This window comes from Lates calcarifer, linkage group LG8, assembly GCF_001640805.2.
Source record: "Lates calcarifer isolate ASB-BC8 linkage group LG8, TLL_Latcal_v3, whole genome shotgun sequence".
NCBI classification, from domain to species: Eukaryota; Metazoa; Chordata; class Actinopteri; family Centropomidae; genus Lates; species Lates calcarifer.
In genome coordinates, this window is record NC_066840.1 from 12,163,698 (window position 1) to 12,177,310 (window position 13,613).

Sequence of the window (13,613 nt, forward strand, 5' to 3'; positions counted from 1 at the left end):
CTGTTAGGGAGGATTGGGGTTTTGAATAGCTATGATGAGTTGGTGTATGTTCTTTTCTGTGAATGCACATTGTCTTTGATTGTTGGAATGGGATAATACTCTAGTATCTCACACAGCAGTGCATCTATGCTAACTCTCATGAGCGCAGCTGTGTCTTTAAATGCACTGCTCACTCCTCTTCCTATTGGGTGCTAGTGAGAGATGCTGTGCGCCAATCACATGCAGAACTGTACAAAGAGATCTACCCCCTCCCCCTTGCAGCCTCAGCACCGTAAACGTTAACAATGCAAAGAGCTGGAGGACGGTGGATGATGCGTTCTTATCCCGGAGATGAACACGAAATCGTTAATTTAAGGTTCGGACATGAACAAAAATGCTTCATATGTTTATTGGAGTAGCTAATGCTCTCTTTGAGCTGGATATTATCTTCGATTCTCTCGATGGGAAATAACATATTCTAACGGATCAGGGATGACAAAGAGAATGGGATACCGAGACTGGAGATGGCAGGCGCTTTGGTGGCATCATTTCTTTCTCTTATGGAGTATAATAGACGGACAGACTCGTTACAGCATCCCAGAGGAACTAAAACAGGGCTCTGTGGTAGGAAATCTAGCCAAAGATCTGGGCTTGGGTTTATCAGACATTTTTGACCGTACACTGCGGGTCGCCTCTGAGGCTGGTGAACAGTATTTCAGTGTGGATGTGGGGAAGGGCGAGCTGGTGGTGAATGACAGAATAGACAGAGAGGCTTTATGTGGACAAAGCCCCAGCTGTGTGTTGCCTTTGCAGATCGTTCTTGAGAATCCTCTAAATTTACATCGGATTGAAGTAGAAATAAAAGATATAAATGACAATTCACCCCGGTTTCATACAAAAGAAATGTCGTTAAAAATTGCTGAATCGGCAGCAGTGGGAGCTCGTTTTGTTTTGGAGAGTGCAGAAGATTCAGATGTTGGAAGTAATTCGGTGAAATTGTACACCTTGACTAAAAACGACTGTTTTACTTTGAAAATGAAGGAGGTTGAGGATGGCAAAACAGTCCCCGAGTTAGTGTTAGAGAAGCCTCTTGATCGAGAGAAGAAAGCCGTTCATCAGCTACTACTGACTGCATTAGACGGAGGGAACCCAGTTATGTCTGGTACCTCCAAGATCACAATCACAGTGCTTGATGTAAATGACAATTTTCCAGTTTTTGATAAAAACGTATATAAAGTTTCCTTACAGGAGAATACCGCAAAGGATACCTTTGTTGTCAAAATTACAGCAACTGATGCTGACGAGGGACCAAACGGAGAAGTTGAATTTTCTTTTGGCTCGCGAACACCAGATTCTGTCTCATCAGTGTTTGAGATCAATTCATTAACAGGAGAAATACGTTTGAAAGGAGACTTAGATTATGAAAGAGCTACATCCTACAAAATTGAAATAACAGCTAAAGATAAGGGGGTTCCTCAAATGGAGAGTCACTGTCGTCTACAGATAGATGTTGTAGATGTTAATGATAACACTCCAGAAATTGTTCTCACGTCTCAGCCAAAGCCAGTACGCGAAGACTCACCAAGTGGCACAGTGGTGGCTTTGCTCAATGCACGTGATGCTGACTCCGGTAATAATAGCAAAGTGACACTGCAACTACCCAAAGGTTCTCCTTTCACTCTAAAACCATCTTTTTCTAATAATTATGCACTAGTTACAAGTGGTCCTTTAGACAGAGAGCGTTTCTCTCAGTATAACATTGAGATAACAGCCACTGATTCAGGTTCTCCTCCTCTGTCCAGTAAGAAAACTATACCTGTCAGCATCACTGATGTGAATGACAACTCTCCTGTATTCACTCAGCCCTCCTATAATGTATATTTAAAAGAGAATGGGGTACCAGGCTCTATACTGTACTCTGTATCAGCCTCTGACCTGGACTTTGGTGAAAACGCCAAAATCTCTTACTCTATACTGGACTCTAAAGTGCAGGACGTTTCTGTCTCATCCTATGTTTACATTAACTCAGATAACGGCAGCATCTACAGCATGCACTCGTTTGACTATGAGAAACTGAAGGTGTTTCAGATTCAGGTTCAGGCAAAGGATCAGGGCTCTCCGTCTCTCAGCAGCAACGCCACTGTCCATGTTTTTATCCTGGACCAGAACGACAACGCCCCCGCTGTTATTTACCCCTCCTCCGCTGCCCTGGGCTCCCTCTCTCATCAGAGGATGCCCCGCTCCGCTAAAGCAGGTCACCTGGTTACTAAGGTGACGGCCGTGGACGCTGACTCGGGCCATAATGCCTGGATCTCCTACAAACTGGCCGAGGCCACAGACGCCTCTCTGTTCACCGTCAATCTGTACACAGGGGAGGTAAGGACTAAACGCGCTGTGTCCGAGCAGGACGACTCCTCTCAGAGGCTGCTTATAGAGATCAAGGACGACGGGGAACCGGTCCAGTCCTCCACCGTCACGGTGTCCATCCTGCTGGAGGACGGTCTCCATGAGCCTATATTAGACCTCCGACAGAAAATGGCCGAGCCCAGCAAGAAAAATGGCAGAATCACCCTTTATTTGATTCTCTCTCTGGCCTCGGTGTCCGTGCTGTCTCTGCTGACTTTTCTCATCTTAACGGTTAAATGCATCAGGAACAGCAGAAGCAGCGGTAGTTGCTGCATGAGACGGACCGACTGTGATGATTACAAGAACCCCAACAGAAACCTGCAGATTCAGCTCAACACTGATGGACCTATAAAGTACGTGGAGGTCCTGGGAGGAGACATGTTGTCTCAGAGTCAGTCCTTCAGGTCCTGTATGTCACCAATGTCAGAGTACAGTGATTTCACTTTGATTAAACCCAGCAGCACCACTGACTTTAAGGAGGTGATCAGTGTCCTGGATGCGTCTTTACCCGACAGCACCTGGACCTTTGAGAGCCAGCAGGTGAGCAGATAACAATAGTGGAGCTACTGTGTAATTTTATGTCGTTGCAAACCATTTTCATAACTTTAAATACTGAACTGGTGATAACATGCTGTCATGGTCATTAAACGATAGACTACGAGTAATCAGTCACAAACATTTTTTTCTTTCTTTCCTTAGCGGCGTTTGATAGATGTTGTTTTCGGGGTTCCGATGATAGTTGCTCTTAGCTATCATCTGCATGTAATTTGAACTTTTGATATCATAAACTGTCGTGTCGTTCAATCATTATTGTCAGTTTATTAATGCAGCAAGATACTGAGAAGGTCATCAAGCTCTCATTTCAACCCCGTCATACTCATCAAAGCATCCTGACCGATATGCTGGGCTTTTGTTGTTCACGTATTTTTTGTTTGCAAAGAAGATTTTTAGTTTTCATTCGCCTAATATTTCTTTCTTATACAAAATCCTAAGTTCAGATCTTGTTTTAATTCTGTTTGCGTAATACTGTATTTAAGTTTTTGGATTTATAATTGTATAAATAGCAGCATGTTTCAGCACCACTTAGTTGGACAGCGAAACCTTGAATATGCTTCATGACTGGGTTAAACTGCTTTCACTAACTGCACAACACTGTCCACTTTTTTCTTTTTCAAATTCTAAAAAATAGTTTGTTGAATCAAAAGCTCGAACAACCTGAACACAGACAGTATTTTTCTTTTTGTAATCAGATTTCATTATATGCATTGACATTAGTGGCGACGTATAACACATGGCACCCTTTCATATCTCTACATAATCTGAATGCACTGAGGCAGATTCTTTCTAGGGCGACTGTGTCTTTAAAAGCATTACTCACCTCCCTCCTTATTGGATAGTAGAGATGGGTACTGTGCACCAATGAAACGTTGAACTATACAAAGAGATCTACTCCCTCCCCCATGCAGCCTCAGCACCATAAACACTTACATTGCAATAAGGTAGATGAGAGGGAGTGATGCTCTTTTCGGAATTAAAACGAAAATCTTTATTTACTTTCTGCTATGACGTGATTTTGGATCTTTGTTTTGGATTAATGCTTTATGGCAATGGATGGTAACTATCTTCTTTTTGATTACCTCACTGGGAAATAATCCTAACGGACCGGGGATGACAAAGAGAATAGGGTACCGAGACTGGAGATGGCAGGCGCTTTGGTGGCATCATTTCTTTCTCTTGTGGACTACAATAGACGGACAGACTCGTTACAGCATCCCAGAGGAACTAAAACAGGGCTCTGTGGTAGGAAATTTAGCCAAAGATCTGGGTTTGGGGCTGTCTGAGATTTTTGACCGTAAGCTGCGAGTCGCCTCTGAGGCTGGTAAGCAGTATTTCAGTGTGGATGCGGGGAAGGGCGAGCTGGTGGTGAATGACAGAATAGACAGAGAGGCTTTATGTGGACAAAGCGCCAGCTGCGTGTTAACTCTTCAAGTAGTTATTGATAAACCGTTACAATTGTACCGAGTCGAGGTGGAAATACAGGATATTAATGACAATTCTCCAATATTTCCCTCGCAAGATATTATATTAGAAATATCAGAGTCGACAGCGGCAGGGGCACGTTTTCCACTCGAGACTGCACAAGATCTTGATGTTGGAGTAAATTCCGTTAGGTCATATACCATAAGTAAAGATGACTTTTTTAGTTTAAAGATAAAAGACGTATCTGGTGGGAGGAAAGTCCCAGAGCTAGTCTTGTCTAAATCTCTGGATAGGGAGAAAAAGACGAGACATCAGCTTCAACTAACAGCCCTCGACGGGGGAAACCCAGTGAAATCTGGGACATCTCTGATAACTATAAATGTGCTTGATATTAATGATAATTTTCCTGTATTTGAGAAAAATATTTACAAAGTCTCCATAAGTGAAAACAGTGTACAAGGTGCATCTATTCTTAAACTAACAGCAAAAGACATTGATGAAGGTCCTAATGGAGAAGTAGAGTATTCATTTGGAATTCACACACCAGATACTGTCCTGTCTGTGTTTGATATTGATTCATCAACCGGAGAAATAGGTCTTATAGGGAAATTAGATTTTGAAACGAATGCAAATTATGAAATTGATATTAGCGCAAAAGACAAAGGAGCACCGAGAATGGAGGGGCATTGCACTGTCCACATAGAGTTGATGGATGTTAATGATAATGCTCCAAATATATTTCTGACCTCCCAACCAAACTCTGTGCCTGAGGACGCACCAAGTGGTACAGTAGTAGCTCTAATCAGTGCTCGAGACCTTGACTCTGGTGACAACGGTAAAGTGTCATTACAGCTCCCCAAGGGTTCTCCTTTTAACCTGAAACCCTCTTTTTCTGATAATTATGCACTGGTTACCGGTGGTCCTTTAGACCGAGAGCGTTTCTCAGAGTATAACATTGAGATAACGGCCATTGATTCAGGCTCTCCTCCTCTGTCGACTAAGAAAACTATAAATGTCACCATTACTGATGTAAATGACAACCCACCTGTATTCACGCAGCCCACCTATGTTGTATATTTAAAAGAGAATGGGGTACCAGGCTCTATACTGTACTCAGTATCAGCCTCTGACCTGGACTTTGGTGAAAACGCCAAAATCTCTTACTCTATACTGGACTCTAAAGTGCAGGACGTTTCTGTCTCATCCTATGTTTACATTAACTCAGATAACGGCAGCATCTACAGCATGCACTCGTTTGACTATGAGAAACTGAAGGTGTTTCAGATTCAGGTTCAGGCAAAGGATCAGGGCTCCCCATCTCTCAGCAGCAACGCCACTGTCCATGTTTTTATCCTGGACCAGAACGACAACGCCCCCGCTGTTATTTACCCTTCCTCCGCTGCCCTGGGCTCCCTCTCTCATCAGAGGATGCCCCGCTCCGCTAAAGCAGGTCACCTGGTTACTAAGGTGACGGCCGTGGACGCTGACTCGGGCCATAACGCCTGGATCTCCTACAAACTGGCGGAGGCCACAGACGCCTCTCTGTTCACCGTCAATCTGTACACAGGGGAGGTGAGGACTAAACGCGCGGTGTCCGAGCAGGACGACTCCTCTCAGAGGCTGCTTATAGAGATCAAGGACGACGGGGAACCGGTCCAGTCCTCCACCGTCACGGTGTCCATCCTGCTGGAGGACGGTCTCCATGAGCCCATATTAGACCTCCGACAGAAAATGGCCGAGCCCAGCAAGAAAAATGGCAGAATCACCCTTTATTTGATTCTCTCTCTGGCCTCGGTGTCCGTGCTGTCTCTGCTGACTTTTCTCATCTTAACGGTTAAATGCATCAGGAACAGCAGAAGCAGCGGTAGTTGCTGCATGAGACGGACCGACTGTGATGATTACAAGAACCCCAACAGAAACCTGCAGATTCAGCTCAACACTGATGGACCTATAAAGTACGTGGAGGTCCTGGGAGGAGACATGTTGTCTCAGAGTCAGTCCTTCAGGTCCTGTATGTCTCCAATGTCAGAGTACAGTGATTTCACTTTGATTAAACCCAGCAGCACCACTGACTTTAAGGAGGTGATCAGTGTCCTGGATGCGTCTTTACCCGACAGCACCTGGACCTTTGAGAGCCAGCAGGTGAGCAGAAAACAAAAGATCTGCTGTTGTATATTTTCAGTCATTATTGGCATATAAATTACCTTTTTTAACCACAACTGTGTTGATTAATGTGTAGGGAAAGAGACATGTTGGTACGGTGTTTTAACCTGGTTAATTTATACTTTTCTATTGGCAGCTTCAGATGTATGATCAAACAACATTTGAAACAATGTAATTTCTTTCAAAGTCTTTTTGCGTAATACTGTTCATTATCCCCATTTAGACTCGTGATGCAATTACGTATTTAGATGCCACTTTTGTCATTTAATCAGAATCATGTTTTACATGTTCACAGAGTTGATTATTTTTCAGATTTTTATATTATACAAGGAAGCATATCTCTTTTTTAAAAGACAAAATTTGTTGTTACTGTCACGTAATGTGTATAATTTGAGACTGTTTCTCTAAAGGAGGAATTTTAATAATATTTTTTAAATGACAAAAATTGTATCTGAGAAATTTTGCACACATAACTTACAGCATTTCTAAGTTGCTCCTCTATTATACAATGTATTTCTATCAGTCAGCTGGATATTTGAAAATGTTTTATCAACATTTTAATAGACTAATTTAATAATTAACCATCCAAATTAATTTTATAATATGTTTAGGCATGATTCTATATGCCAGCAGCAGTCACTAAAAACTAGGTTTATTGTCTATTTTGTAATATCAGTCCTCGCTTTTTGTGTGTGTTTTTCTCTTTGAGGGAGAGGTTGGGGGTTGTTTGTTTGCTTGCGTGTTTTTCATGTGATAAATCAAGTCATCACACAGATCTGACTTCCCCTTATGCCATGGTTGTATTGCGACGGAGGGGGTGTAGTAGCTTTGTGGCAGAGTCAGCTCTCTGTGATTGGATAGTACAGAAGGATGCTGTGAACCAATAGCAGGCAGAACTGTACAAAGAGATCTACTCAATCCCCCCATTCACTCTTACCACAGTAACCCTCACAGTCTCAGAGCTGGAGAGGAGATGCGCTCATCCGAAGGTTTCCGGAATTTACGCTTTTGTTATTATCAATTATTCTGGGATTTATCTATTATGAAATTTCCATTCTGGCGATGGAATTAATGCTGAGCTGGTTATATGAACAACACCTCGATGAGAAATAACATATTCTAACGGATCGGGGATGACAAAGACAATGGGATACCGAGACTGGAGATGGCAGGCGCTTTGGTGGTATCATTTCTTTCTCTTGTGGACTACAATAGACGGACAGACTCGTTACAGCATCCCAGAGGAACTAAAACAGGGCTCTGTGGTAGGAAATCTAGCCAAAGATCTGGGTTTGGGACTTTCAGATATTTTTGACCGTAAGCTGCGAGTCGCCTCTGAGGCTGGTAAGCAGTATTTCAGTGTGGATGCGGGGAAGGGCGAGCTGGTGGTGAATGACAGAATAGACAGAGAGGCTTTATGTGGACAAAGCGCCAGCTGTGTGTTGCCTCTGCAGGTTGTAATAGAGAATCCTCTGCATCTCTATCGTATAGAGGTAGAAATAAGAGACGTCAATGACAACTCCCCGAGTTTTCTCAATAAAGAAAGAAATTTGAAAATTGCGGAGCTGACAGCAGTGGGTGCGCGCTACCCTTTGGAGACCGCACAAGATCTCGACGTCGGTAGTAATTCACTAAAATCATACAGTCTCAGTAAAGATGAATGTTTTAGTTTGAAAATTAAAGAGTTGTCTAATGGAAGAAAAGTGCCAGAGCTTGTATTAGAGAAACCACTTGACAGGGAAAAACAAAACGTCCACCATTTACTGCTGACAGCGTTAGATGGGGGCAATCCTGTCAAGACTGGAACGTCAAAGATTATAGTGACTGTATTAGACAACAACGATAATGTCCCTGTTTTCAAAAAGGCGTTATACAAAATAAGTCTACCTGAAAATAGTCAAAGTGGCTTCATGCTCGGAAAGGTGGAGGCAACCGACGCAGATGAGGGTATTAATGGAGAAATTGAATATTCATTTGCTGAACACACACCAGAAACACTGTTGTCTATTTTTCAGATAAACTCAGAAACGGGAGAATTTTTCCTTAAAGGACAATTAGACTATGAAAACGTTCCAACACACGAAATAGACATCACCGCAAAAGATAAAGGTGTTCCTGAAATGGAAGGTCATTGTCGTGTTCAAGTGGAGGTGTTAGACGTGAACGATAATGCTCCAGAAATTGTTGTAACTTCAAAACCGAGTCAAGTACCCGAGGACGCACCCAGTGGCACAGTAGTGGCACTGCTCACTGCTCGGGACCTTGACTCCGGTGATAATGGAAAAGTGACATTACAACTTCCCAAAGATTCTCCTCTAACTCTAAAGCCTTCATTTTCTGATAACTATGCGCTAGTGACAAGGGGTGGTCTAGACAGAGAGCGTTTCTCAGAGTATAACATTGAGATAACAGCCACTGATTCAGGTTCTCCTCCTCTGTCCAGTAAGAAGACGATACATGTCACAATAACTGATGTGAATGACAACTCTCCTGTATTCACTCAGCCCTCCTATAATGTATATTTAAAAGAGAATGGGGTACCAGGCTCTATACTGTACTCAGTTTCAGCCTCTGACCTGGACTTTGGTGAAAACGCCAAAATCTCTTACTCTATACTGGACTCTAAAGTGCAGGACGTTTCTGTCTCATCCTATGTTTACATTAACTCAGATAACGGCAGCATCTACAGCATGCACTCGTTTGACTATGAGAAACTGAAGGTGTTTCAGATTCAGGTTCAGGCAAAGGATCAGGGCTCTCCGTCTCTCAGCAGCAACGCCACTGTCCATGTCTTTATCCTGGACCAGAACGACAACGCCCCCGCTGTTATTTACCCTTCCTCCGCTGCCCTGGGCTCCCTCTCTCATCAGAGGATGCCCCGCTCCGCTAAAGCAGGTCACCTGGTTACTAAGGTGACGGCCGTGGACGCTGACTCGGGCCATAACGCCTGGATCTCCTACAAACTGGCGGAGGCCACAGACGCCTCTCTGTTCACCGTCAATCTGTACACAGGGGAGGTGAGGACTAAACGCGCTGTGTCCGAGCAGGACGACTCCTCTCAAAGGCTGCTTATAGAGATCAAGGACGACGGGGAACCGGTCCAGTCCTCCACCGTCACGGTGTCCATCCTGCTGGAGGACGGTCTCCATGAGCCCATCTTAGACCTCCGACAGAAAATGGCCGAGCCCAGCAAGAAAAATGGCAGAATCACCCTTTATTTGATTCTCTCTCTGGCCTCGGTGTCCGTGCTGTCTCTGCTGACTTTTCTCATCTTAACGGTTAAATGCATCAGGAACAGCAGAAGCAGCGGTAGTTGCTGCATGAGACGGACCGACTGTGATGATTACAAGAACCCCAACAGAAACCTGCAGATTCAGCTCAACACTGATGGACCTATAAAGTACGTGGAGGTCCTGGGAGGAGACATGTTGTCTCAGAGTCAGTCCTTCAGGTCCTGTATGTCTCCAATGTCAGAGTACAGTGATTTCACTTTGATTAAACCCAGCAGCACCACTGACTTTAAGGAGGTGATCAGTGTCTTGGATGCGTCTTTACCCGACAGCACCTGGACCTTTGAGAGCCAGCAGGTGAGCAGAGAGTAATAGAACTATTACACATTTTCAGGCATTATTGGCTATAGATTTCTTTAACAGCCTGAAAAAATAGTCTGAAGTCATGTGAAATATTATCGTCAAACTGTTGAATGAATTTTAATCTTTTTTAAATGACTTCTGTATTTTGATTTCATTTGCCCATGAAGAAAAAGTTATTTTTCTTTTGATTTGTATCTGCATATAAACAGCACTATGGCTAAACCGTCTTTAATAAGACATCACAACAGTGTCACAAGAAATCTATTTTGAGTGGTCAGTTTTGTATTAGTTGTAGATATAGTGAAAGCTGAAATTTGTTATGAAAACAAATTTAACTTGCATTCACATCATGCAATATTTAAAAAAAAAACTCATCTGAATTTTGTTAAATATATTTTCTCAGTTAAAGTGTTAGCCAAATGTTTTAATTTGTTGATATTATCTTCATGATGAATAGGCAGCAGTCAATTGAAAACAAGGAGTGCAGTGAATTTAGGATTTAGGAATTCAAAACTCTTACATTTTCATCAGCTGAATTCTTATTTACTTTTCTCCTGAGATAACTGTCTCAAAGCTGATGTGATATTACGTTTGTCGAAATGCATTGCAGCCGTGAGGGGTTGCAGTAGCTTTGTGGCAGAGTCAGCCCTCTGTGATTGGATAGTACAGAAGGATGCTGTGAACCAATAGCAGTCAGAACTGTACAAAGAGATCTACTCCATCCCCCATTCACTCTCACCACAGTAACCCTCACAGTCTCAGAGCTGGAGAGGAGATGCGCTTATTCGAAGGAGTCCCGAATATATATTTTATTACTAATTATATGAGGATTTGTTTATAATGGAATTTCCATTTTGGCGATGACTTTAAAGCTGGGTTATGTTGATGAATACCTCGATGGGAAATAACATTTTCTAACGGACCGGGGATGTTAAAGACAATGGGATATCGAGACTGGAGATGGCAGGCGCTTTGGTGGCATCATTTCTTTCTCTTGTGGACTACAATAGACGGACAGACTCGTTACAGCATCCCAGAGGAACTAAAACAGGGCTCTGTGATAGGAAATTTAGCCAAAGATCTGGGTTTGGGACTGTCTGACGTTTTTGACCGTAAGCTGCGAGTTGACTCTGAGGCTGGTAAGCAGTATTTCAGTGTGGATGCGGGGAAGGGCGAGCTGGTGGTGAATGACAGAATAGACAGAGAGGCTTTATGTGGACAAAGCACCAGCTGTGTGTTGCCTCTGCAGGTTGTAACAGAGAATCCGCTACAACTACACCGGATAGAAGTAGAAATAAAAGACATAAATGACAATTTTCCAATTTTTTCAACAGAGGAGCGATCTTTAAAGATAGCAGAATCTACTGCCACAGGCATACGCTTTCCTTTAGAAATAGCACAGGATCTGGACGTTGGTAGTAATTCGATAAAATCTTATACTCTGAGTAAAGATGAGTGTTTTAGTTTAAGGATTAAAGAGTTGCCAGGTAGCCGAAAGGTTCCGGAACTAGTACTGGAGAAATCACTTGACAGAGAGAAACAAAGTATACATCAGCTACTACTAACAGCTTTAGACGGGGGAAATCCTGTCAAAACTGGCACCACAAAAATTGTCGTTACCGTACTCGACAACAACGACAATGTCCCTGTTTTCAAAAAGCCGTTGTATAATGTAACCGTAGAGGAAAATAGTGTTTCTGGTTCTGTACTTGTAAAAGTTGAAGCAACAGACGCAGATGAGGGCGTTAATGGAGAGATTGAATATGCATTTGCTGAACACACACCGCAGTCATTGTTATCAATTTTTCATTTAAATTCGGACACCGGTGAGATTTCAATAGTAGGGCCTTTAGATTATGAAAGCCATGCAATACATGAAATAGGTATTACTGCAAAAGATAAAGGAGTTCCTGAGATGGAGGGCCACTGTCGTGTGCAAGTAGTAGTAATTGACATTAATGACAATGCTCCAGAAATAGTTCTGACTTCAAAACCAAATCCGATACGCGAGGACTCACCGAGAGGCACGGTAGTAGCTTTAATCCGAGCACGAGACCTTGACTCCGGTGATAACGCCAAAGTAACGTTAAAACTCCCAAAGGGGTCTCCCTTCAGTTTGAACCCATCATTTTCTAATAATTACGCACTGGTTACCAGTGGTCCTTTAGACCGAGAGCGTTTCTCTCAGTATAACATTGAGATAACAGCCACTGATTCAGGCTCTCCTCCTCTGTCCAGTAAGAAAACTATACCTGTCAGCATCACTGATGTGAATGACAACTCTCCTGTATTCACTCAGCCCTCCTACAATGTATATTTAAAAGAGAATGGGGTACCAGGCTCTATACTATACTCAGTTTCAGCCTCTGACTTGGATTTTGGTGAAAACGCCAAAATCTCTTACTCTATACTGGACTCTAAAGTGCAGGACGTTTCTGTCTCATCCTATGTTTACATTAACTCAGATAACGGCAGCATCTACAGCATGCACTCGTTTGACTATGAGAAACTGAAGGTGTTTCAGATTCAGGTTCAGGCAAAGGATCAGGGCTCTCCGTCTCTCAGCAGCAACGCCACTGTCCATGTTTTTATCCTGGACCAGAACGACAACGCTCCCGCTGTTATTTACCCCTCCTCCGCTGCCCTGGGCTCCCTCTCTCATCAGAGGATGCCCCGCTCCGCTAAAGCAGGTCACCTGGTTACTAAGGTGACGGCCGTGGACGCTGACTCGGGCCATAATGCCTGGATCTCCTACAAACTGGCCGAGGCCACAGACGCCTCTCTGTTCACCGTCAATCTGTACACAGGGGAGGTGAGGACTAAACGCGCTGTGTCCGAGCAGGACGACTCCTCTCAGAGGCTGCTTATAGAGATCAAGGACGACGGGGAACCGGTCCAGTCCTCCACCGTCACGGTGTCCATCCTGCTGGAGGACGGTCTCCATGAGCCCATCTTAGACCTCCGACAGAAAATGGCCGAGCCCAGCAAGAAAAATGGCAGAATCACCCTTTATTTGATTCTCTCTCTGGCCTCGGTGTCCGTGCTGTCTCTGCTGACTTTTCTCATCTTAACGGTTAAATGCATCAGGAACAGCAGAAGCAGCGGTAGTTGCTGCATGAGACGGACCGACTGTGATGATTACAAGAACCCCAACAGAAACCTGCAGATTCAGCTCAACACTGATGGACCTATAAAGTACGTGGAGGTCCTGGGAGGAGACATGTTGTCTCAGAGTCAGTCCTTCAGGTCCTGTATGTCTCCAATGTCAGAGTACAGTGATTTCACTTTGATTAAACCCAGCAGCACCACTGACTTTAAGGAGGTGATCAGTGTCCTGGATGCGTCTTTACCCGACAGCACCTGGACCTTTGAGAGCCAACAGGTGAGCAGAGAGTAATACAAAAATTACATACTCAAATTTTTAACACCATTGCTAAAGCTGCAATGGCCAAAAATTAATAAAAAACTTTGTTTTCTTTGCGAGAAATCATA

The 13,613-nt window shown here is 43.5% G+C and overlaps 1 protein-coding gene across 46 annotated transcripts in view; it reads left to right on the forward strand.

The window, feature by feature from the left end:
• Positions 1-13,613, forward strand: part of LOC108885477 (protocadherin gamma-C5) — a 161,672-nt gene that overhangs the window by 127,749 nt on the left and 20,310 nt on the right. For 2 of the 46 annotated variants that reach the window (XM_051072342.1, XM_051072366.1), the window contains exon 2: positions 7,983-10,115. The exons of 30 other annotated variants lie outside the window; for them this stretch is intronic. In XM_051072342.1, the coding sequence (XP_050928299.1) occupies positions 7,983-10,115 (2,133 nt within the window). Of the gene's footprint in view, positions 1-59; positions 2,926-3,556; positions 6,508-7,226; positions 10,116-10,723; positions 13,504-13,613 lie in introns of those variants that run through there. 14 more of the 46 variants (XM_051072354.1, XM_051072352.1, XM_051072340.1 and 11 more) reach the window with 14 other exon arrangements.